At 41.1% G+C, this 26,697-nt stretch overlaps 1 protein-coding gene across 1 annotated transcript in view; it reads left to right on the top strand.

The window, feature by feature from the left end:
- Window positions 1-26,355, top strand: part of EGFLAM (EGF like, fibronectin type III and laminin G domains) — a 75,223-nt gene extending 48,868 nt beyond the window's left edge. Inside the window, exons 13-23 of the mRNA XM_032676538.1 lie at window positions 801-990; window positions 4,689-4,814; window positions 5,549-5,792; window positions 10,127-10,238; window positions 11,797-11,913; window positions 15,338-15,518; window positions 19,999-20,077; window positions 20,922-21,065; window positions 23,543-23,626; window positions 24,689-24,792; window positions 25,321-26,355. Coding sequence (XP_032532429.1) covers window positions 801-990; window positions 4,689-4,814; window positions 5,549-5,792; window positions 10,127-10,238; window positions 11,797-11,913; window positions 15,338-15,518; window positions 19,999-20,077; window positions 20,922-21,065; window positions 23,543-23,626; window positions 24,689-24,792; window positions 25,321-25,475 — 1,536 coding nt within the window. The 3' untranslated portion in view covers window positions 25,476-26,355. The remainder of the gene's footprint in view (window positions 1-800; window positions 991-4,688; window positions 4,815-5,548; window positions 5,793-10,126; window positions 10,239-11,796; window positions 11,914-15,337; window positions 15,519-19,998; window positions 20,078-20,921; window positions 21,066-23,542; window positions 23,627-24,688; window positions 24,793-25,320) is intronic.
- The last annotated feature ends 342 nt before the right edge of the window (window positions 26,356-26,697 follow it).

The following is a 26,697-nucleotide window of genomic DNA, read 5'->3' as shown; positions in this document are numbered from 1 at the left end:
TGGTTAAAACTGACCCTGAATACCTGGGCATATTGAGTGTTTTCTTCTAAAGGTCAGTGAAGTTTTGAAGCAACCACTAGGGAGGAGGGAAAAGACGTATCTTGATCAATTTGTGGAAGGAACTGTGTCTGTTGCCCACAATAGCATAGAGTTTGATTCAGTGGTCCAAAAAGGTTCTGTTGCTTTTTGATATTTTTTATTCTTTCCTGTGCACTGTAGCAGTGCTAGTAAACATGTATGTGTACATTTCTGTAGGCTTGCTAATGCCCCTCAAAAAAGGTGGGCACTAAATTTAGCACTGGCAAAGTGAACAGAACCCTTCTCAAGTGGTAATTTTATTGGATTTTGCCATTTCTTGTTTGTTTGTTTGTTTTACTCTTGTTTTTTGTCATTTCATTATTATTCAATGGTAAACACTTGCTGGTTTCTGTCCAAAAGGCAATATCACATTGGTCTCTGTCCCTCAGGGCTTAATGTTTGGAAGACAAACAATTTTGGCAAAAGTAAAGGAAGAAATTGCAGCAAAAGTCATATCACAATCTCTCCTCAAAACATAGTGATTTTTAAGTTTGTTATTGTGCTTGTAGTAGTCTGATGGATGCAGGTGCAAAAAAGTTCATTTAAAATGGTAGACTGATTTGAGGAATGACTAATGGAGAGGAGTTATCAGTAAGCAACCCGCTTAGTCCCTGACACAATTCATTGTGGAAGAAAAAAAATTGATTGTAATGACTGTGGCTTAATAAGTTATCCTGTGTTACATCTGTTATACAGAGTGTTGTGCTCTGTTTTCCCTGCAGGGCCAATACAGTAAAATTACGTTCCAGACTCCCTTCTACGTTGGCGGTGCTCCCAGTGTGTACTGGCTGGTCAGGGCCACAGGCACCAACCGTGGATTTCAGGGCTGCGTCCAGTCACTCAGCATCAATGGAAAGATAATTGATATGAGACCCTGGCCATTAGGGAAAGCTCTCAGTGGTGCTGATGTCGGTAAGTATGGGGTTCTTTAATCAGTGATTAACCAGGGGTTACTTTTTAGCCTGTTGAAACAATGGTCCAGGTTTGATAGATGTAAGGTGAGGTCTCTGTTTTTTGCCTGGTTTTATTCTGTGCACATTGCTTGTGGTGTGTCTGTAGTAGAATGCACAGTAGAATCACACTGCACAAGTAAATCCTTTGTGGACTCAGTTATTGTGCATAATAAATAGTAAAACTATGTCTCGTGAGCAAACAGTGATTTCCATGCTGCTGATGTTACGCTTGCACCAATATTTCTACCAGTGTCTCTCAGGATGCTTCTTCATGCTCCTGACTGACACGGTCACATCATCAGAAATCAATAGTGTGTATGCTGAGGTTGTATTTGAAACTAGAAGGATCGGAAAAAATGTGTTTTGCCTAAAGATACCATTGCGCTTGTCCAAAGCAGTACATGGATATCTCAGACCCACAGCAGCACTGTGGCTGTTACAGAAGGCTTTTCCCCATTAAACCCCATCACTGCTGAAGCAAATAGGCTTTCCTGACTACTGTCCATTGTTTTACTTTCCAGAGTCATGGTGTCATTTGAAAATAGCTTGGAATAAATACTTTCAGCAGCTTTGTGAAGTGGTATTATAGCATTGTCTCCCCTTCACAGATTAAAAGATGGAGAACTAGGGAAGCTAATTGACTAGTCCTGTCTTACTTACTAATCTATTTCATCCATGTGATGGGAACTTAAAAAAACCCCAGGACAATAAAATCCTTGCTTTAATGACCTCCCAGTCTAAAGAGTTTAAGAGTAAACCCAAGTTAGAGAGCAAGTGGTAAAGGCAAGAAATAGATGCCATATCACTGAACTCTCTGTGCCATGCTTCAACCACAAAGTCATCTTTCTTCTCTTCTTAGCTGTGCATTTGGCACCTCAAGAAGGAAACGACTAATAAGAAACTTCTTAACAATTGCTGTGTATTCTCTAGATACCATGATCAAACTTCTGTGCTATACAGGGGGAGAACAGAGTGGCCCAAGAAACAGTTGCTGAAAAGAGTAAGACTTTGGAAGCAGAGTGTAATTTCACGATAGAATGAGAATCTATGGACTTTAGATAGATGAAAGTCCTGCTGAAGTTCCCTGAGCCCTAATCTCTATGGGCTTTTGGGCTGCAGCTAGCTTCATTCCCATCCATGAATGCTCCACATACTACTGCATTAACAATCAACATCAATAAAAACAAATGCTGTGTTCTGCAATGTGTGACTCGAAACTGAGTGATAAAGCCTTACTGTCCTTACGTGACTGCACACATTTATATGAAGCTGTACCAGAAGAGACTTGCAAACAATATGTCATGTAAGTTAAACACAAAAAACCTGCAAGTAAACTCTACTAGAGTTTGGGGAGGACTTTTGCTAGCCAGTTTTTGGGTTTTTTTTGTTTTCTTTCTGTTAGCAAAATGTATATAAATCAGAGGTGCTGTGGCACATGGATCACAGAATTGAGGGTGGGAAGGAGAGGGGACCATCCTGCCCCTGCGCTGCCTCTGCTGGCTACAGCAGAAGTCCCACTGGACCGTGAGCTAAGGGGCTGGCAAGGGAGGCAGGGCTTGTGGTTCAGAGCAGGCACAGCAGGACCCTGGACTCCTGCTGCAGCTTCTCTCCTTCTTCATCTGCCATTGCAGCCAAACACATGCAGCCATGAGACTCGAGATTTGCCTTTTCGGTGTAGTCACCTGTGCTGGCCCAAAGGTTGTGGTGATAAGTTGCTGAGATAATCGGAGAGCAGCCTGTCCTTAAATACCAAGACTACTCCAGTTCAAGCTGTTTCTCACACCATGGGACTCACACACAATGGGGCTCTTGTCCCATTACTGTTATCTTCCTTGTCCTTTTCTGTTTCTCAATGACTTTAACTTTGCTGTTTGACCATACTGCCAGCACTGATTAAGAGTGCAGCAAGTGCAGCAAAGATCAGAATTGTCTTAGTTTTCTGTTTGTGTCTTCACACTTAATACACTGAGATCCTTGTTTACACACAGGTCTTGGCTCTGTTTCATTGTCTATAAAATAGAGCTAATCCTAATCACTTCTGTTAGTGTCACTATAATTGATGAATATGTGAGGGATCTGAGACAAGATAGCTGTCCCGCTTTGATTCACTTATGACTATTACAATGCAGACTAGGAGGGAGAAACATAGGTCAATGAGCACTGTGAGCATCCCTTCTCCCGTGGCTGGGTGTGGGGCAGACATAATTGTCCCCTTCCACGGAGAAAGAACATTTGTTTCCCTTATGAGGGACTTGTATATTTTGTCTGTGCTCCTCAAGTTAACCCTGGAGCCCTGTGTCACGACTGCTGTACTTAGACTTTCCCTCCATACAATGAAAAATGGGCCGGAGGGAGATTTTTAGATGTGCAATATGAGACAAGCCTAATCTGGCAGGAAGTTATACCAGGTGACCTGAGAGCTGTTACTGCCTCTGTCCTGAGTCAGTGAGAAAAGGTTATTTTCCACGGCCGACAGCAGAGTGATCAGGATGAACTAGAAGAACTAGAACATCAGCCACTGACATCTGCATACTTCTCTGTGGTTTTCTTTCTGGCTATGGGATGGGAATTCAAACTGTGAAGCTGAGGCTGTACTAGCACCAGTGCATTATTGAAGATGTGTAAAATCCTGGTCTGGAGACCATCCTTACAATCAGAATGCTGTATTTTAAAAAAACCCAAATATTGCAATAGTTTTGTAAGACTTCTCTCAGTCATCTCAGATAACAAAAACTATTCCCCAGTGTCTATTTTCAGAGCTGCCTCATTAAACTTTTGTCATGTCAGAGATGATACTTCAACGTGCCTCAAAATAAATGTGTAATTCTTAGTTTGTCCCTCTGTGTGCTTACATTTTTACACCACAAAAATCTTACTTGAGTTTTCTTAATGTATATGATCAGTTTGTTATTTACTGACAAGGAGAGAGTTATTTGATCAGAAACTTAAATAAAGGAGAAAGCAAGCAAAATCAACAAGAACTTCAATCAGATGTACATTTGACTGTTGTATAATCTGTCTTATAGATATCAGTTTTAAGAAGAAAATTAGTAAATTATTTGTTCTACAACAATTTCAGCCTAATTCCAGCAAGAAGAAATAATCTCCTTGTTATTTCAGTTGATATGCCAGCATAGTAGAAATGCTTCTTAAAAAGCACATATGCTGATGATATGGATCCCTTTTAGTTCAGACAAGAGGGTTGCCAACCTCATTTTGGCTAATAAGATTAGTTGATGATGATTAACACCTTCCATGCTCAGCATGACATGGATTCACAGTGAACAAAGAAGCACTTAAGATAATTGAAATTAAACAAGTCACAGTGCTTGTAAACAATCTAGAGAATTTTTTTTTAATGAGGAAATAGGAAGAAGAGCAGAAGATAAGTAATTCAGGGAATGATTGAAAACTATATTTGCTATGGTTTGTAGTAAGGGCTACTTTTTGCTATTTGTAAGGTCTCTTGCTGGTCTAGTATTAAGAGAAAAATACTAAAAATCAAATTACTTTGTCTTAACTGTACACCATTTGACAAAATGGGAAAGAATTCTGTCAGGGGAGCATATTTCATTAGTTAGTAGTGATGTTCAACTGCTAAATAAATCTTCTCCGACAAACTTCTCTGATAAATTGGTGTTCTGACTCCATGTTTAGGTGAGTGTAGCAGTGGCATCTGTGATGAGGCAGCCTGCATCAACAGTGGTACCTGTACTGCGAGCAAAGCAGATTCTTACATTTGCCTTTGCCCTCTTGGATTTAAAGGTCATCACTGTGAAGAAGGTGAGTGGGTTCTGGAATGCTTCTATTTCTTTCTACGTGTTATTTAGTGTTCAATGTGTTTTCCACATAGAGACATCTGAGGAGGTCTTGTGTTGTTACATCGACAGAAGAGAGCACTTATTACTTCATCTTTTTACAGTCACATACTGAAACCCTTCCCTCACCACTTTGGAGCTACCTCCAGCTCCTACATAATCAGTGATTCTCAAACCTCTTTGCTTATTTAAACTAACGGTAATTAGGCATCTCAGACTTACTTTTTGAAAGCTAAAATAATGTACCACTGCACAGCTGCCCATTAATTCTAAAAAAATACCCACTTTTCTCCTAAAAACAGTATCAGTTGCATATTCTGAAATGTAAAGGACACAATAGCAATTTCCTGCTAAAATCAGAGAGATACAAATAGCAAAATACATGTAGCATTATTTTCTATGTTGTAGAACTTTTCATGCCATCACCCATTGTGTGCTTCCTACTTTGAAAAAACTTATGGTAAATAACTAAAGAAAAGAAATGTGATGTTTCATAGTACTAATATGTCCCTGGAAAAGGAGGGAATTAAGTGGTGTTGACTAAGATAAAAAAATATTTTTAATTTCAATGACAAAATTTTGAGGTTGTTTTGCTAAATGTTAGCTTTTCCTTAACAAAGGGAGTTGATACTGGTTGGTAAGTGTCAGTCTTTTACATTTGAGCCTCAAGTGACCTGCTTGTGATTTCTGGATTTCCAGCACTCACCTTGGCCATACCTCAGTTCAACGAGTCCTTAAGATCATTTGCTAGCGCACCCTGGCCCTTGGAACCACAGAATTACCTTTCCTTCATGGAGTTTGAGCTGACGTTTCGTCCAGATTTAGAGACTGGTGTCCTTTTGTACAGCTACGACACAGACAGCAAGGACTTCCTCTCCATTAACATGGTGGCTGGTTATGTGGAATTCAGGTTCGACTGTGGCTCAGGAACAGCTGTTATCAGGTAAATGGTGTTGCTTATGTTTCCTTTCCAACAGTGCCGTGGTGCTAATCCGGGAGAGGAGTGGGCTGGAAAGAGTACAGGCTATGATGAGGCATGTGAGCCTGCTGCTCTCTGGTGCCTACTTCTAAGGAAGCACAGAAATGCTAAAACTGTATTCAGGGGGAGAGGGTTTTCTTCCTATAGTGGTTTATGTTTCAAAGCTTTATTATCAGTGCCACCACCTTACTGTAGATGTTCCTTTTGTGTCCGTATGGTATTGCACAAATTCCCTTCTTGCCTCCATGACATTGTACCATAGCTAATTGGGGGATTTTATCCCTATATTTTCTACAACAGGATTTCACAATATTGGCACTTTTGTGAGCATCCTCCACCCTGATTTTGAGTTCCAGGCAGTAAGCACCAGGGTGAAGGTGACACAATAAGGTATATCTCCAGGTCTCTCCACTTCCTCATAGTGCTGGTTTTTGGGAACCAGAGGCTAGGTTCCAATAAAGTAAGCTGTCTAAGAGATGTGGTTTAAATTAGTGCCCCAGGTTTCCAGATAAAGACAGACGTTTTGAGAATGATTCATTGCATTCCAAAATTAATGTCTAGGACAGAAGCAATGAAATGCCTCAAAAAAGGCTACTCTCCCTCTCTGTGTAACTGAGTGCCCAGTTTCCAGGCAGCTCTTTCTAGGCTTTCTGAAAAGGCGATGGGCTGAACAGAGGCACTCAGTGTGTTGGGTATGGTCCGGGAGTCTGCCAGTTTGACTAGTCTGACTTGATATTTGAAATAATCTATATAAAGCTTATACAAAATGTGTACACTGTCTGCAAGTCTTGCATACCAATGACTCCTGTGGATGGACATCAGGAATTTTGACTATACTGCGATTAGGAGAAATGTACTGATTTTACACTGAATGAGTACTCAAGGAAGCAAACCTATTCAGATGACAAAATAAGAGATGAAATTTCAAGGGAGCAAATGCAAAATAATGCACAAGCCTAACAATGTACAGCTGTGGAAATACAGTTAGTGTTGTCAGACAGATTCTGGAGTTGTCATGGATAGTTCTGTGAAAGTAACAGCTAACTGCTCAGAGGCAAGTGCAGAAATGTAAGTACAATGCAGAGAATTATTAGGAATGGAATAAGGAACAATGCCTCTGCTAAAACCCACAATGCACCCTGTCTTGAAAACTTGCTGCTATTTTGGTCAGTTCATTTCAGAAAAAATTAGCAAAATTAAAAAAGAGGTGTAGTGTTGATATCTAGGAGAGGGGATGAAACAGCTTCTACAAATACAGCAGGACCTTTCAACCTGGAAAAAGAGTTTGGTGGAAGTATGATAAAGCTTTTTAAATTGTGATATGGAGTTGAATGATTATTCTGTATTTTTTTCTATGTAAGAATCAGAAGGATTTTTGTTGTTTTTTTCTTTTCAGACAGCACATAAATAAGTTGTGGAAACTAATTGTCACAACATGTTACAGATGCCAGAACTATAAATAGGTTAAAAAAAAAAATAGACAGATTTGAAGAAAGCTCCATTGAGAGAGATCAAACACAATTGTACGGATGCAGCCTCTGACTCAGGAAATTGCTAAATGACAAGTTGCCAGAAGCCAGGATGATATATCAAGGGAAGAATCACTCCATACTTGCCCTGTTCTATTCTCTTGCTGAAAAGTGGCAGAAATAGCTAATTTTGTAGACCTCTGCTCCAACTTAGAATAGCCCTTCTTACAAAAGCCTTCAATCTTTACTGATTACGGTCATCTAATTCCTGTTACTGACAACCATAACACACTGAAGTAATTTTTTTTTCTTCAAGAATATTGTAGCACTTCAGAACACTTTGGACTAAAGTTTTACTGAGATGTAGGCTTTTAAAATGTGGCAAAAGCCACAGCCACATGCCTGGGAGTGGACACTGCCCCTTTCTGTTTGAAAGGTGAAGAGCAAGCTGGATGCCAGCTAGCACCTGAACTGCATGTACTGGTGAAAAGAGTATGGTGAGATAGCTGGGTAATGGAGACTCATGAGACAACCTGACTTCATTGAGAGTTGTCAGATTGTCCTGTTCACCTCCTTTTTCTAGATAACATGTGCAACTCACACCCTGTTGTCAGCTCTGTCAGTGGTTAAATAAGATAAATAGATTCCCTATTTTTCATGCTGGCTCGATCAACATCCGCTTAAAATTCTGCCCTGATCTTCGTCATACTACTTCATGCCTACCCTTTGTCTTTAGCTCTGGGACTATAGCTCTGGGCAACCTAACTACCTCTTCCTTAGAACCATCAGGCTGTTAGATATAATTTATTCAGAACACAACTATGATGTCTTTTTAATTAGAATGAGGCAAGCTTATTTACGTATGTCAGCAACAGCAGTAGGAAACCTGATGCTGGTGAAGCTTGTGTTTTTCCTGGTGTTCCCCAGGATGGAAGTAGCACAGTGTGTACAAGGGGCTCCACATGGAGAAGGGATTCTGAAGGGATGCAGCAACTGAACTATTTGTTGAGATATCTCAGAAGAGAAATTGTTGTCCCCTGGGATTTCCCCTGGCCAGGCATGCACAGGATCAGGATCTTCATGATTTGGTGTATTTTTTAAGGTTCAGTTTACACGAGGAAAAGTAACCTCACAGCACGTGAAGAGCCAGGAGCGTTCAAATGCCTGAAGAAAATTTTGTTTCAAAAAGCTCGTGATTCCAAGAAATAGCTTGCAGCTCTGAAGTGAAGACTCTGCAAGGCTCAGTCATTCCTAATTCTAATTAAATCTAGCAGAGCAGGTGAGTTAGCATTATGATGATGTAATCAGAAGAGATAATGTTTGTATTGCCACTTACTAGGTGGCCAAACCTATCTGGTCCCTTTATATGTATACATTGACTTCATCAGGGTGATTAAATTCTGATTGATTTACCCAAGGTAAATGGTGCTACCTAAGAAGAAGAAGAAGAAGAAGAAGAAGAAGAAGAAGAAGAAGGAGAAAAGAAGAAGAAGAATGAGAAGGAGAAAAGAAGAAGAAGGAGAAAAGTAGAAGAAGGAGAAAAGTAGAAGAAGGAGAAAAGTAGAAGAAGAAGAAGAAGAAGAAGAAGAAGAAGAAGAAGAAGAAGAGAAGAAGAAGTGACTGGCATTGCTTGATGATATTTTCTTATGGAGCTTTTCTGAACCAAGTGTCATTCAGAAATGACAAGCAGTATTGTCAGCATCGTCCAAACAGATAAAAACAGGCTTTGAGAAAATTGGGAGAATCAAAATAGATACAACAGAAAGATTTCAAAACTCATGTCGATTGTTAAGAAAAAAAAAAGAAATTATTATTTTCACATTTTCAAAATTATATACCTTTTTGAATCAGCATTTGAATCACTATTGACTCACTATTTAAAATCACATTTTTTTCATTTCTTTCATTTTGAAATATGTAATGTTTTTTCTTTTTAAAATGTAAATAGCCTGAAAATACAAACCATTATTTCACCCCCAAAAATTCTGTGTTTTTTAACTGGAAGCTAGAAAGTCTCCAGGAGTCTTAGATAGCAGGATTTCTTGTTTTTCCAGCTTGACCAGTGAATCAAACACAGGTTTTCATTGCTCCTGGAGGAATCCTGCAAGATCTCATTTAGACATAAAATGTTTTAACCAGTGTAGTGAAATGACATTTGAAAACAAGATACAAAGATCTGTTAAACTTGTAAAGTGAAATGTGGTTTTGCCCTTCATACAGGCTGTTATTCATATCAGTGTTGAACTAGTAGTTGAACAGTTTAAAAATACCTCCTTTGAGACTGGTGAATACTTTGCACAACTGGGGATTATTGTTTCTAGCCAAGATCTTATCACATTAGGCTTGTATTTTAGTTACTTCCTGTTAATGTACAGCATCCGGGCTGCACATGTGTGTGTATAGATGTCACTGTAATAGGATGCATAAATTGAGATGATAAACCAACACAAAGTAGTTCTGTTTTAAAAGAGGATGAAGGATGTAGGACTAGACCAATCATTTAGTGGAACAGCTGAGACAAAAATTTGTCTTTACTCATTATAAGTGACTGAACAGAAAAACTAGCTTTGAGGTAGCTAAAACACAGGCTGATGATAGAAGCATTTAATTTATAAATAAAACTAGAGTGCTTGTTATTTGCTGTAGGAACATGGTCTTTGCTGATGTGGCTCAGAAAATTGTTACGCCCTTATAAGGAAAGAATCACAGTGGTTTTGTGGTTATTTTTTTATTTAGGAAATCCTCCCAGAGGACTTGACTTTTTAACATCACAGAATATCAGGAAGGCAAAGTGTTACATACTTGAAAGTTTTGTTCCCCTTAAAACAGGAGTGAAGAACCTGTCAGTCTGGGTCAGTGGCATGAGTTGCGAGTGTCTCGCACAGCGAAGAATGGTATCCTACAAGTGGACAAGCAAAAGCCAGTGGAAGGGATGGCAGAGGTGAGCATATGATATGACTTGTCTTGAATGCAGCTGTTAGACTGTAAAAGTGATTGCATAGTGAACTATACAGTCTGCTCTCAAAGCTCTTACAAGCTTTAAAAAGTATACACATTAGGGAAACATCTCCTTAAGCCCAAAGTTGGAAATCTGTGAGCAAAGTCTTCCCTCAGATGACAGGGAAGCAGCTGAAATCCCTACCTGCTCTTAGCATGTAACTGGACTCACATTTTTGTGTTAGGTTCATACATATTCTGGAGGTTCTTTTCTTGTTACTTACTTGTGGCTAAGTCTGCTGAATAATGTGTGCTGTAGGAAATTTGTCATCTGGAGAAGAATTATGCTGAAAAGTATGTGCCCAAAGTCCTGTTCTTTAGCTCTCTCTGAATATTGTCCTGGAAAGGTAGGCCAAAAGACAACTGTTTCTTGTCTTCTTGCAAAAGTAATTTATAGGGCAGAGTAAGGGCTGAAATATTCAAACAGTTGATGACTTGCATTTTGTTCTTTACTCACCAGGAGATTATAGTGAGTCAAGTTTGTAATAAAGTGAAATTGTGCTTGTACCAAGTGGGATATTCACTCTAAGCACTCAAATGCAAGCACAGAGGTATTTTTTTTATCTCAAGAACCTGAGATTAGAACTGCTTAGAAAGTGTCCTTTATTCTTTCCTAGTGGACAGTGTGGACAGAAAACCAGACTTCAGATCCTGTTAGCAGAATAATCAGCAGCTTTTTCAGCAAACTGGGAAGCTTAGACTATTCTTGTTCAATTTAAATAAATTCAACATCCAGTTGTCTGTCAAGAAACAAACTGAGTGAGAAACATTCCATTGGAGCTGTCAAGACTTCTTTAGATACATGGGTTAAGATGAAGACTCTCATTTTTTTTTCTCTTAAGTGCTTCAGTGCAGCTGCAGGAGGGGGTTGGCTGGGAGCTGCCAACAAAGAAAGCACAGAAGCTTCTACAGGGCTGGAATCATGCAGTTATTCTGTCATTAGCTGTTAAATGTCTTTTAGTTCACTCCAGGACCCTGACTATTCCCATCAGATATCCTGAGCAACTGCTTCTGGTAACTAATGCAAGCTCAGTGTTTCTTTCATTTAGCCCCATAACTTGCTATAGGTTATCTTTTCAGACATTGGAAACATTAAATTAGTCTCTGTTGTATGAACTTTGCTCCAATTTTAGCTTTATGAACCTTATTTGGGTTCTAGATTTGCACCAGTGTACCTCGAGGCTTTGCAAATAAAGCTAGATGTGCAGTGAGAAACACAATGAGTCAGTCTCCTTTCTTTCTTCTTTCAGTATTACCATTTTGAAATACATGAGATTTTCCAGCTACTTCTGATCAGGATAAAGCACAGTCAAATAGAGAGTGTCCTACAATGACTTTCTTGAGAGAATTGTACTAAAAAATGTGATTAAAAGAAGTAAGGAAGTACTGAAGTAAGCTTTATAGCATTCAATGTAGGGCTACAACAAATAATGTAAGCTAATCTGAAGATACAAGCATGGTTCCAGCTACTCTAATAAAATGTTATTCTGTGTTTTTTGCAGGGGGCTTTTACACAGATTAAATGCAGCTCTGAAATATTTATTGGTGGAGTCCCTAGTTATGATGATGTGAAGAAGAACTCTGGGATCCTCAAACCCTTCAGCGGGAGCATCCAAAAGGTATGTGCCCAGACAAGCACACTGGGGGCATTTATTTCCATCCCATCTAATGCACACTGTATGTGGAAACTTACCCTTATGCGACTGGCAATGTTCAAAAGAACCTAGGATTTCACCTCAGGAGCCCACCACAAATTGCTTAAAGAATTATTTCACAGCGAAAAGTCATTAAACTTTAATAGCCAGTAATTATTACCACTACCAGTCTCCCTCTTTATTTCCATACTGTACTAATAAATGAGCAGAAGCCATATGGGATTGAATTCAGAAGGACGTACAAAGCTATGTAAAGATTAGCATTCTCAAACTTCCTTGTCGCATTATATATAAATAAAGAAATGGAAGAAATGCTCAAATACTTGTGTATGCACACTAAGATAGTTAAGTGTCTGACATAACCAATACACTTGTGAGTGAAAAAGAATCCTAGAATCCTAGAAAAGACCTTAAAGATCATCCATTCCAAACCCCCTAGCTTGGTCATGAGCAGAGACACTTTCCACTAGACCATGTTGCTCAGATCCCCATCCAGCCTGGACTTGAGCACTTCCAGGGATGGGACATCCACAACTTCTCTGGGTAACCTGTGCCAGTGCCTCACCACACTCACAGTGATGAATTTCTTCCTAATACCCAATCTAAACCTACTCTCCCTTAGTTTCAGGCCATTCCCCTTGTTCTATCACTCCTTGCCCATGATCCTTTCCAGCTTTCCTGTGGCTCCCCTTTAAGTACCGGAAGATACTATAAGATCTCTTCAGAGCCTTCTTTTCTCCAGGCTGAACAATTCTGTGCCTTTCAGTCTTTCCTCATAGCAGAGGTTCTCCAGCCCCCTGATCATATTCACGGCCTTCTCTGGGCTCCCTCCAGGGGCTCCATGTGCTTCTTATGTTGGGGACCCCAGAGCTGGATGCAGAGCTCCAGGTGGGATCTCACAGGGGCATAGTACAGGGGCAGAATCCCCTCCCTCGACCTGCTGGCCATGCTGCTCTGGATGCAGCCCAGGACATGTTTGGCTTTCCAGGCTCTAAGTACACATTGCCAGCTCATGTCCAGCTTTTCACTCACCAGTACCTTGAAGTCCTTCTCTGCAGGGCTGCTCTTAATACCAGCACGTATTTGTGCTTGGGGTTACCCTGACCCTGTTGCGGGACCTCGCACTTGGCCTTCTTGTTCTTCCTGGGATTCAAAGATTAAAATGGATTCCAGTCCCCCTTGTGTATTCTTACACTGCACTGCAGATGCACACCTCACTGCCTTCCCCTCATACGATTTTATATGGGGCACATGAAAGGATGATATCTTTTCCATTGTTGGCAGACATTAGGGATAACGTTCCCATGAGGTCAGCTGTGCATGGGTGCAGTTTTTTTCTAGAAAATATAAATTCATAGTCAGTCCTAGTAAATAATCAAAAGAAAGTTCAAACTGAACTAATTTTTTTCGTCCTTAGCATACTTAAAATAGTTAGAAGGTTGGCCCTGAATCCTCATTTAAAGCACAGAGTTCTTGTGTCAGGTTAGTGCAAACAAATAGCAAATAAAAAAAATTTTAATAATAGTTTTTTATTTGAAAAATTGAAAAACTCTGTACTGAATCATGTTGACAATTGCTCAAGGACAGAAAAGTTATTGCAGTTCAATGGAAATGATGTTATCCCTTGGCCTGACATTTTTCACTGTCTTTGTCAGCTGTCTAGCGGAAAACATGAAGTTCGGGGAAACTGGGGGAATGTGTAATACTGGTAGGAACAGGTCAGTCACACAAGCAACAGTGGGAAGGCGGACTTGACTAAATACAGTGCATTTTGGAGTGCAAGAGAAGAAGCCTAGGAGCAGATAATACAGGTCACACTTACAAGGTGAGGAGTTGTGCCCTAAAGACAATGACAAGGTTTGGGAAATTCTGAGTGTGAGCCCTTATTTCTATTATGTACTCAGTAAGGTGGATGTCACAGAAACACAGGATGTGCTGAGTTGGAAGGGACCCACAAGGATCATCAAGTCCAGCCCTGGCCCTGCACAGCATCATCCCCGGGAGTCACACCATGTGCCTGAGAGTATCACCGAACGCTTCTTGAACTCTGTCAGTCTTGGATTTGTATTCTCAGAGACCTGATGGGATGTCAGGGAAGAGTATTGCCTGCCTTTTGGGTACTGGGGGCATTTAGTTTCGTGCTGTGTTTATACATAGTAGGATTTTGGAGAACTGCATAGAAATAGAGCTACAAACATCACTAAGTACTGGAAAATATGCTGAGTGTAGAAAGACCTACAATAACATTCTTTAGTTTACTAAGATAAGGTTGAGAACTGGCTTTATTATGGTCTGCTAGTTCCTACGTGGTTTCTTTGGATACGAGGTGCTGGAATTATGCAGAAAAAGACTCGATGAGAATCAAAGGCTGGAATCTGAAGCTAAGTTTAAACTCAGAAATAAAAGACATGTTTTTATGAGTGTGGGCTTTTTAACCTCTGGAACAATGTAGCCAAAACTTAGAAAGAAGCTGAAAAGGTAGTGAAGTCTTCCCTGGTTCATCTGGGACTGGATGTTTTTCTGCTGTTGGAGTTGTGTGGGGCTGTTTCAAATAGAGCATATATGCTTGATGCAAACCCTTCTCCCACTAGGATCCCTAGAGTGCATTGTCTGAGTTACCAGGAGGCAGAGTAACTATTACCTTTTTAAAATTTGGCCTTAAAAATCTATTGTTTGTGAAGATGGACTTTTTCTGATGTAGCTGAGATCAGAAGCTGTACTCACATGTAATCTCTCTTGCCTAGATATCAACTGAGATTATGCAAATGTTGGTTTACTTTGGAGAACATATATTTCTGACACATTAGGAAAATCCCACCATTTAGCAGTTCTCTTCCATTTACGTAAAAACAGTTTTGTGAAGTTATTATTTATATTTTTCATTCATCTTAACTCAAGCTTCTTCCAGGCAAGATGAGATACTAGAAAGCAATAGAAAATGCAAAAAACAAGCTGTTCTGCTTAGTATTTCTGTTGTCAACACTCATCTCCTGAGGGGCTTCCTGATCTCAGAAATGCTTTTTCTCAGCAGTGCTCATCTAATTTTACCATCCTAGCTCATGGCTTGGCTACAAAGCACTCTGCCAGTAGTCAGACACAAGCCTGGTAAATCCCACACAGCTTCACCCCATAAGGGGGTTGCCCAAGGCTGTGTCACACTACACATGAGAAATTAATCTTCAGTGGGTCAAGGTGAGCAACAGGATGAGCTGGACCTCTACAACTGGAAAACACACATTACAAGAAATAGGATTTGGGCCAAGTTTTGAGAGTTACATTTCTCTGACGTCTTCTAGAGAAGTCTTCTAACTAGCAGTACAATACTGTAAATTTTGGAGTTTTTACAATTTATTTTCCTACCTTTTTTGTTTTTTTTTTTAACACATAGATTGTCTTGAATGACCGAACAATTGATGTGAAACACGATTTCACTTTTGGCATCAACCTAGCAAATGCTGCCCACCCCTGTGTGATCTCACCATGTGCAAATGGAGGCACCTGTGTTCCCAAGAAGGACAGCTATGAATGTGACTGTCCCCTGGGCTTCGATGGGCAACATTGCCAGAAAGGTAATGATGGCTGCATTTCAACCCAGAAATCTGGAGCTGATCACAAAAATAAGAAAGATTTAGCACCTACAACTGCTGTTTTAAACATCCCTTGAAATAGAAAGCCTGGAGGCCAGAGCTCCCTTTACATCTGTGCACTTTCCATGTACCCAGGGAAGAATTTGTTTTGTTGTTTAGGAACATGGTAACTGTTATCCCAGCACAGAGCTGTGATCCATAGATAGTAACCTGGTATCTGGTTGCTTGTGGTGGCCAACTGCATAAACTCCCTAGTTATGCAGTGATATACAAAGGGGGAATTCCTGACAGCGTCCTCCAGCCAGCAATTGTGTTACATCCTGACGCACAGGCATCAATAACCCTTGTAATTTTATCTGTGGGGCTGACAGCAAACACTGTTCTCATACAAAAGAAGGTCTAGTACTGTTTTAGGCACTGACTAACAGTAATTTCACCATCTGCACAGACACTACCTTGGCATGGCAAAAGAGACAACCAAGAAGGAAGACTTACCTAATGTGCATGTTACTCGTCTTTCCTCAGAGTAATAGTTCAAACCTTATATTCAGAAAAGTGTTAAGATTGCATGAAAAATGTTTTGAAAAATGTGCCTTGGGTTATTCCACTAGATGGAGATGTTTCCCTTCTGTCAGGCTTGGTCTTGAAAAACTCCTAAGGGATGGTTTTGTAATGTAACAGTAAACTCAGTTCAAAAGGTCTGACTGACCCACTGCTTCATTTCTCACAGACATAGACTTCAAAGTTAAAAGTAGTGGTTCTGGTTAAACTGTGATGAATAGATTGGCCTTTTCTTCATAACAGACAACATCTTAGAACAAAAGCATTTTATTAAGATACAATGCAAGCAACCCCTTTGCTTACGTTGTTGTGGTCTAACTAATAGCCAAACCAACGTCATTTACCCTGTCTACTTTGTGGGGAGGAGGGAGAATTAGAATTTTGGCTTTCTAGGTATGTACAGGGTGCTAAACTCCTGACTCCAAGACAGTATCTGCAGCTGTACCAACATCTCCAAGGGCAGTCAAGGCAAGGGAATGATTTGCAGTTTCAGTGTGTGACTCCATGTCTGTTTGATGAGCTCCTGTCCATTTGCTGGTGCCAGAGCTCCTCACCACTCCTGGGTTCCTGGCCTGTGCTGAGCCCTGGGAGCAGTGTGCCAAACTCGTGGTGCCAGCAGTGCTACTGGTTGCTGTTGTCATCTGAATGAATGTCCAGGCTTTCAGAGACAGTCTGAAGCACCTTGTGCGTATGACAGCTGGATCCTGGGTGCTGCTTCCTATGTGAATCCAACCTTGATTCATTTTAAAGTGTCCAAAAACACAAGTCACCTGGCTTCTGTCCCGGCTACCTGTGGCTCCTGTTCTGGTGCAGCTCACCCTCCCTGCACTTGTGCAGCTTCAGCTGCCACCGGAAATCCAAGGTTTTGCTGATGGATGTGCAGAGAGCATGGAAGTCCCTCCTGAAACTCAGTCCATGACAGCCTTGATGAGGACAACTTGAAACAGGTTTCTCAAAATAATCCTTACCTGTGTCTCTTTGGTGGGGTTCAGATGTGGCAAAGGCAGGATGCACATCTGTGTCCACTTCTATTTCAGAACAGGGTTTTGGTTAGTGCACTCAGAAGCTATGTGAGGTGAAGGTGCTATCTCCATGCTTCTTTCTGGTGAGCTGCTGTAACTCCATGCTCTTAAAAACCTTGTGCTTGTGAGAGACTACACATCATTCTTCAAAATTATACACACCACTTAAAAACTCAAATAATGCTGGTGTGAGGTAAATGAGATATTGATTCATATTGTAATGGATCATCAGCTGAGGATTCAATAGAGTTTCTGCTGGCATTGTTAGGTTTTATATTGTTCAAGTTGTGGTGAGTGTTAAAGGTATTTTTGTACTTAATTACAAGATGGAGTAGAACAGCAAAGTGCTGTTTAGAGCTGGTTAAATATTCATGATTTCCTGGTTAGAGCTGATACCTGGGTAAATCTTTGTGAGTCACTGGGATTTGAAAGCTAGGACTAGCAGAAGGGTTTGGTACTGGTCCTAACTGTCTGCACCTTTGAGTGTTTTGAGTGGGCAAACATAAATACTTGGGGCAAAACAATAACAAAAGAGTGCTACCTTCATGGGTGATTGTAGTCACTTACGAAAATGGTAAGTGGGGGATCACACATTTGCAGAAAAGTAGGCATGAAACTAGACTAAGGGAGATTTTTATGCTTTAGAATAATAAAACCAGAATGTTCTTGTTTTGTTTTATGCTGACTCACTGCAGAGTGTGGAAGTTACTGCCTAAACAGTAAGTACTGCAAATTATGTGAAAACTGCTCTGTCACTGTGTGTCTGTCTGGGTGCTGGGTTTCCATTAAGCCTTGCAAGTTTCTGTCAATAAGCCAAAATATTTTCTAAGGTTATGTAGTACTTCCTTAAACCTCATGCTGTTGATGTTTCAAACTGCATCCAAAGCACCTGCCAAGCTCAGAGCAGTGACTGTAGAGCTGTCCCTGTATTCACAGAGCAGAGGGGCCAGGCAGCTGGCTGAGTGTTTTGTGGAGGTAGGTGCTACTTCAGGTTGCCCTGCAGTTCAGAAGTCATTCCTCCTTGTCACAAGAGCTTTGGTGCTTCTCTGCTGAATCATAATGAGCAAAGAGTGGAGGTGTTTCATCCTAGATCTCCTTACTGCCCCAGTTCACTCCCAGCTGCAAAGATCCTGCATGCATCAAGGGTACTGCTAAAATTTATTTGGTCTTCCACAACCAAATTCAGTGCAGCAAGTGAAGAGCATACAGAAGAGCAAGCAGAGATAAATGCATATCAAGTTCTAAAGAGGAAATCAGAGTGCTTGGGCAAGGGCTGCTGCATGGCACAGGCACCTTCTCCTGCTGAAGGCAAGAGCAACAGGGCTCTAGTGCAGGATGTGATGAAGGAACAAGGGCTCCTTTCATGCTCTGCTGCCGTTCGACATGGTCAGAGACTCTCCAGTGCAGAAAGTGTCAGACCTGGCAAGGAATGTCTGGTCAGTGTAACACATCTTTTGCAATCTTCCAATGACGTTGGCAGGCTGCAGACTGGCCATGGCCTGTGATGGTTTCTTTAGACACATTAGGCAACTTTCCTGATTTCACTATGGATGAAAACAGTCATTTGTCATATCTAAAATTCTCAGTCTTGGCACCTAGAGCTAAATTTCGTATTGCTGTTACTGGCTGCCAGACTACACCAATTGTTGCGTATCTATGTTACACTGAACTCTGAAAGCCCAGCCAGCCACTGTGTTGTGTAAAAAAAGCAAGCATCCTTGCCCTGGAAAGCTTGAAATTTATATAGATGAGATTAGCTGTGAGTTGAAGGGATTAGCCCTAAGGAAGAAAATAGGATGAAGGCATCTATTTTAAGTAATTTATACAACTGGCTTTTATTAATGGAGCAGTCAGTTATGGGAGATCAGCAACAAAATGTAGGATGTTCGCTCAACAGAAAATCTGTTCAGGCCGGTTTCCAAAGCCTACTGAAGGGCTCTGTATTAAGGATGTTCAATGATTTATATCACACACAGCTGAGTTATTTTACCAAGTCTTCTCCATGGGCAGCAGTGCACCAGATCCAGGTCTGACTGCAATGTGTGCTGCTGTTCCAGTAGCCACACAACATGAGGGTACCTGAAGCTGTCTCTAGAGACGTGGAAGATACTCTGTGGGGGACACACAAAATACCCTCCAAGGCAGCACTGCAGTGTCAAATGCACACAACCAGGGGCTTCACAGCCTCTGCCATGCAGCCTTTAGCATGGTCTCAGTTACTTTCTATAGACCTAAAGCGACCAGGGACCCCCTGTAAATCCTTCCAGGAGGTTGCCTCACCCCACACTGCACCCCAAAGGTGAGCTCTGAACTGACAGCAGCCACTCTGTGCAAAGTCACTTACACTAAAGAAGAACATGGGAAGCTCACAGGCTGTGCTGCCTCTTGGCCTTCTTTTGCAGGGTGAGAGGTCCCAGATGTGCTCTGCATATGGTGCTCTGTTGGGAAATGGGGAGGACTTTCTTAGGCTATGAACAAGGGCGGTTAATGCATAAGCTGTGGCAAGAGGGAAGGTTAAATCACATAGAGAATCAAATAATGTGGAAACAGGGATAAAGATAAAATTTGCAATCTTTTCCCAATACTTCATGTTCTTCTGTGCTAACATTTGCAGTGGAGCAATACATTAGGCCCAAGACATGAAGACTGTAGGTGGAGGGACTGTCAGCAGTTTATATTACCTTAACTACTGCCCCTGCATTTAGGTATGAACTGGTAGTGCCTTTTTGCAAAGCTGAGTGTGTTCAGCTCCATTCTGTTTCACTTGCAGGTGCCTGCCAATGAAGCAGTAAATCAATAAAAGTCTTGTCTCTATTTTTTCCTTTTGTTTCCATATCAGCTAACCGACACTCATCTTCATTTTTTTGCTTACTTCTCAGCCATTACAGAAGCAATTGAAATCCCACAATTTATTGGTCGCAGTTACCTCACATATGATAATCCAGATATCCTGAAAAGGTAATGTGTCTGCTGTGAACAGAAGTATTCTGTTTTGTTAACTGTTATAATGCTAGGACCCTCATGTGGGAGGGTGTTGTATATTTGGGGGTTTTAAGCTGTATTTCCCATATTTCTATATTTCAGGGAAAAAATACGTTTTAAATGCATATCCTTACAGTTCAGTTTGTTATAATATCTGAGCATCTTGCAGCCTGTAGAGAAATGGCACGCATATGTCTGACATGGACTGGTGCATGCTTCTTTAGAACAAAAACAGACATACAGAGCCTGTATCTTTAAAGAGATTGAGGACTTTAACTCCTCCTTTAGCCTAAAGTTTACATCCTCAAAATTATTTTTTTTGGCTGCTGTGTACTCTAGAAGATCCCCAGCACATTGTGGCTTGTTTCAACAAATTCATCCATCTGCCTGTGTTTCAACCACTGACTAAAGGAGGCTTCACCAATGTTGTCACCTGCAACTCAGTAGCTCTCACCTACTGGGACTTCCTGATTTGGCCTTCTTATGCTTCTTCCACTGTCTTCTGGCTAATTCTCAAAATTTGCTTATTGGAATTTCACACTAGGCTTGAGGAGAAAAGGATTTTCTCTTATTTGTGTGGAATAACCTAGTATCTATTGTGTTTGGGATTCTGGAGGGACAAATTCAATTCCCTTCCACTGAAATGCTGGAAATGGGGATGTGAACCAGAATCCTTCACACATCAGCATGCAGGTGTGTTGCAAGACAGCAACCCACAAGACCAGCAGAGAAGAAATGCTGCATGATCTTTTATGATTTTTTTTGAAAGAAGACTGTCCTAGTTCACTATTTTACTGTTATTTTCTTCTACATTAAACAGAGTATCAGGAACAAGAACGAATGTGTTCATGAGGTTTAAAACTACCATGAAGGAAGGACTTTTGATGTGGAGGGGAAACAGTCCCATGCGAGCTAACAGTGATTTCATCTCTCTAGGCCTTCAGGAGGGAGCTTTAATATTCAGGTAAAACTCCTCTCCCATATTTGAATATTCAGGTAAAATTCCTCTCCCATATTTGTGTAGCACACACTACACTCAGGGCTTGAAGGAGTTGCCACAACACATCCAGTGCACTTGTCCTTTGGCATAGTGCGATACACTCAGAACCTCAAGATTTTGTTCAGTGTTGGGTCCCCTTTGCTGTCTAGAAAAGGATGTGAGTTGAACAGGTAACATGCTGCAAGCTTTGCATCATTTCTATTCTCTCCCATTTTTTAAAACATAATTTTTTGTTGTTATTATCTAAAACTTACCTTATGAGGGGATCATGCTTCTTGAAGCACTCACCATCTCAGTTAAGCAGAGCAGGGTAGGGTGGGCAGAGGGATCAGGGGTCAAGGACAAACTGCTGATGCCGGTGCTCACTGTGGGCTCATTCTTTGCCAAAAAGTGCACATGGGAGCAGGGCTTCTGCCATCTCAAGCCCCCAGATATTCTACCCTGTGGCACACACACAGCTGTCGCCAAGCCTTGTTAGTACCACCATGCACAGAATTGGTCATTTAAGAAATAATGTGCTGTCAAAATGCTGAAGTTGGGGACTATTGGGAAATGTTGGGTTCTTGCTCCAGAACCTCTTTCTCCCTTGCAGGCACTCAGGCAGACTCTGCAACTTTTTCATGATGCTTTTTTGAGCCTCCTGTCTTTTGAAAGCCCTGTCTTTCCTCTGATTCCTTTTTAGGTTGTGCAAGACAAGTACTGAAACAGCAAACTATATATGTAATCATTATTATGGATTGTTGTGAGACACCGTTGATTAAATGGCAAAGATTTTGTTATTTAAGCTAATTTGAAGCCATCTTTTACTTTACTTGACTGTCATTTGTTACCATGGATACATAGATAAGTTGCACATTTCTATTTAAATTAATTTCTTTTAAGCTTTTTTTAAATCTCATTTAAAAAAAGCTACTGTATTCTTTCATTGTTCCAGACACAGTACATTTTCTATTAAGGTTGTTACTCTTCCTCAGGCATGAAGATACACAAAGATTTTAGGAGAAAACAGCTGAATTTTACTGAAATTTTACTGTACCTTTTACATTTAGGAACATGAAAAATTAATTTCCAAAAGTAAAACTCTCATAAGCAATCGCTGCATACTGAAGGAGGGCAACAAAGAAGATGGTGAAAGGATAAATGCAGGAAAAAAATGGTCATTCAGAAAGGTTGATCTTTGTGCTAGTTTTTGGCCTTTTGAAAGGTGAGGTCAGTAGAATATCAGGGCTGTGAGTTGGCTGGAAGCATTTTTCTGTAGCCCAAGTTTAGACATCTGTGTTCTGGTCCAGTTTGAAGTCCAAAACCTATCTTTTCTTTCCCATTTTCTGTGGCATTACTCCCTGTACAGCGTACCGGCTACTGTAAATACTTTCTGTTGCTCCCTGCTTCTGCGGAAAGTTCTATCACTGTTATAAGGGATCCCCTTTCATAAGGGATGTGCATCTCAATTTTACAAACATCTTGATACAATCCTAAACACCTAAATTCTTCTGTAGCTTCTGACCTAGACTGGTATCTGCATCCTGGGTTAAAAGAAGATTTTTGCTTGAGACTCACTTAAACCCCTGGGGCAGAAACAAATTCAGGGCAACTATTTTGCTCTGGATAGCTCATGACTTTATGTGTTCTTCTCAAGTACCTTATCCTGGCCATGAATTAACTTCGTGTTCAGCCTTTTTGAAGAGGTGATGTTGATTTTAATCTCTTCTGTTTGGTGTGGGCTGAAGTCCGGCAGCAGCTGACTCTGGCTAGTTCATCCTGCTGGATTAGACAGTTGAGCACCCAATAGCTCACTGTGTTGTATCATCTACTTCCCCTTTATTAAGGGTGGCCCAAACTTCTGGGACCTAGAAATTAAGATGCCTGAAGTGTAAACATGATGAGAACACTATGTCTGCTGAACAATTTTAGTAGAATCAGAGACAAATAAATAATTAGGGTGGCAGCAGAAGCAGGAAACTTCATGATTATCTCTGCATTTATTTATTAGGCTTCATCCATTCTAAAAGGTCTTAACCTTGTCTATAATTCACATGAGTTGTCAATCTGTTATAGATTCTGTGCCAATTTGCTTTTGTAATGATGTATTTATTAACCTTGTTTGCAGCTTCCCACTGTTTCTCCCATTAGGCCAAAGGTCACTGACCTTCATAATCCCCTGTTTCAGGGTGGAATTGCCTTGCAGAGGCTCCCTTCTTGTTCTCATGGTATGGTGGTGATGCTACCCACTCTGACATGAGGAGGAGGGAATATTGACTGCTCCTCTGTGAGCCTGACTTTGTAAAATAAGAGCACTGCTGTTGGGACTATTTCAAAGGACTCCAATGGTTGCCCCAGAATCTGAGCTGTAAGGGAGTAAGAATGCCTGAGCAACTTGGCAGGCAACTGGTCCTTGCAAGGAAGGCAGCAACATTTTAATGACTTTTTTTTTTTAATTGTAGCTACAATTTGGGCAGCGGCATTGCTTCCATCATGGTGAACGGCTCGTTCAGCGACGGGCGGTGGCACAGGGTCAAAGCTGTTCGGTAAGCAGACATGCTTCATCTGGGAGGTGTTTTGGAGCCACCCTGCCATTAAAGATGCTGGCTGGTGTGTCTGGATGCTGTTTGGGTGTGAATCACTGTGGCTCCACACTCAGACACAGCTTAGGAGTGGAACTGTTAGCAACTTGGCTGTTTCAGGATGATGTACGCAAAGATTATTATATTGGAGGAGACAGTGCTAACTCGGCACAGCTCGAGGCAGGCTGCCAAAGTCATGCAGGGCTGTTCTGGAGCTGTGACAGACATTCTCTTAAACCCATACCATTTGGATTAAAAGTATTTTTCTTTAATGTCTGCATTTTGAAATTCCCTAGTGAGCGTTTTATGGGCTGGCACAAGCACTGGAACATGGACAGTGTAAGCCTACTTTTTCTATTAGGAGGAGATATAGACATCTTGCAGTGTATATGTAACTCATATTTATAACTCATTACCTAATGGAAGGTAACTGTGCCCAGCACAGAAAGCACACATCCTTCTCTTCATGAGATGCGGGTTCCCTGGAAATCACAGTCTGACATTAGCACAACTTGTTACCAAATTCAGTGAGAATACCAGCTGGCTTTTATGTCAATGCTGGTTTTGACCATACTTAGAATGGAAGTGGCCAAAAGGCACTAGTAAGAAACAAAACTGCCTCTTAGTATGTTTTATCTTAGCTTGCCTGGTTTTTCCCTTCTGTTGAAGCTTCTGCTGTTTTAACATTAGATTTGTTTTTTAACAATAGGTCAGAAGCTGTCCATCTCTGCTCTAGCTGTGCAATTTACTTCTTTCCTAGCTCTTTCTTATCTGCAAATGTGTCCCACACCCTTTGCAGGTCTTTGATATCTTAGTCCTTATTAAAAAAAAAACAACCATCCTGAAGAGTTTGGACTGCTGTTAACACACTGTCTGTGGGGCTTTCCAGCAGCGGTCCCAAGCCTCTTCATGAACTCTGCCGAGCACTGAATTTCCTTGGTCTCCTGGCCACTGGAAGATATTGCTGCTCTTCCTTCTACCCGGTAATAGGCTGGACACGTGAGAGTGGTTTGCTTTTCATTTCAGGGATGGACAGTCTGGCAAAGTAACCGTGGATGATTATGGTGCCAGGACTGGTAAATCCCCCGGGAAGATGAGGCAGTTAAATATCAATGGAGATCTCTATGTAGGTGAGTGCTCATTGTTCACATTTGGGACCCAGAATAATTTCTACGTTTGCAAGGTTGGCTGCAAGGCAGAGTGTCCCAACTCTGTCCAGCTCAAGATGGAGGCACCACGTGGCAGCTTCTAGTGGTCCACAGCCTGGTTAGTGTGAGGAGGCCTCTTTGACTGGGATGGGATGGGAGGGGATGCACCGTGGGGTGCACTGTGGTACCCTTGACAGGTACACAGAGAAACAGTGAGTGGCAGCTGCAAACCCCACACCAAATTTAGTAGGAATCTGGGCACAGGCTTCTTCAGCTCTTACTGATGCTACAGTTTCTGCAATAAATAATTATCATCCCAGTTCATTACCTCCAGCTTATCTCCTCTGTATTTTCAAGTACTTAAAATCTGTATTCAAAACAACACTGTAAATCAAAATTCCCTTCTGAGGTGCTCTAGGAAAGCTAATGGCGTTGCTGGGTGTGCAGTCTGCCAAGCAGAAGCAGACACCTATACTGATGAAGAGTTTCTGATGTCTGCCTTTCCCCCAGGTGGCATGAAGGAAATTGCGCTGCACACGAACCGTCAGTACCTGCGAGGGCTGGTGGGCTGCATCTCACACCTCACGCTGTCAACTGATTACCACATCTCGCTGGTGGAGGATGCCTCCAATGGGAAGAACATCAACACATGTGGGACTAAGTGACAAGAGAGGAATCCCGGTGCTGAGGACTCATCGTGTGCTTGTGTGTGTGGCCGAGTGTGACACAGTCCTCTACAGCTGGACCATGTTCACCATCTGGGAAGGTGACAAAGCCAAAGGGAAAACCCCAAAAAGAGAACATTTTCCCCTCTCATTCGCTCTCCTTTCCTGACCAAATGAAACCAAGTATTTTTTGTGTATGAACCATGCCCTCTACCCTTACAGTGTTTAGTGAACGCTTACGGTTGTGCATCAGTGCAAATGGCAAAGTGTGATGTTGTGAGTAGCTCAATGACTGTGTTGTGGTTCTTAGGTTATCTTTTGTAGTATCAGAGAAAGCACCTGCAATCATCCCACCCTGCAGTGGTACAACGACTGTGCTGTTCAACAAATACACCATCAGGCAGTGTATTTCAGCAATCACATGTTGGTCCTGGAACAAGCAGATCTTACGACTCTCTGATTTAGCTAAATTATGTTTCATCCTGTGTAACAGGATAACAACTAAAATCACTGGTTTCAAGATATTGTTGTTTGTTGAGGAGGAAAGTTCTTACAAATCTACTTTTTTATTACAAGCAACAAAACCAACCAATTTTGTAGAAGTAATTTTATACTTGTCTATTTTTTATAGCAGCAGCAGACCTGCTTACATGGCATCACTTTTAACATTTATGTGTACTATACAGTTAGCTCTTTGCACACTTTCCTAAAAATAGAAAAGTGACCTGTGGCTTAATGTCTGTATTATACAGTTTTAATGGGGATATTTGTGAATTATGACCAGTTTTACATCTGACTCTTTTTGTTCTGTAAATTTTGACAGTTTGAAATTGTACATTATGAAGCTTTCCTGTCTTAAACAGATTAAAAGATTAGGAAACAAGAGCAAATGCCTGCTACTGTGGTTTTATAAATCACTTTTTTTTTTTTCCCCCCAGAGAAATGAGAAAAGGGATTGCAAGAGACCTTGGTGGGTCACAGTCCTCTTAAAGTAATATGTTTTCTAGGCACTGGAACAACACTTATGAGGCTTGATTACCAAACTGCAATTTAATCAGGCAAACAGAATGCTGTTGAGACACAATTAGACAGTGGTCCAGAATTTCATAGTTTGGAGATTTTTCTTCCTTAATTCTTTGTTCGAAGTGGATGAGTGAGCCATTTTTGGGGGTGGCAGGGGGAAGAAGAGAGACCCACCAGTGGGACAAGCGCAAACCTCCTC

Source organism: Chiroxiphia lanceolata, chromosome Z (genome assembly GCF_009829145.1).
Source record: "Chiroxiphia lanceolata isolate bChiLan1 chromosome Z, bChiLan1.pri, whole genome shotgun sequence".
NCBI classification, from domain to species: Eukaryota; Metazoa; Chordata; class Aves; order Passeriformes; family Pipridae; genus Chiroxiphia; species Chiroxiphia lanceolata.
The sequence above is the reverse complement of the archived record's forward strand: the minus strand, read 5'-3'. Positions and strand labels throughout refer to the sequence as shown.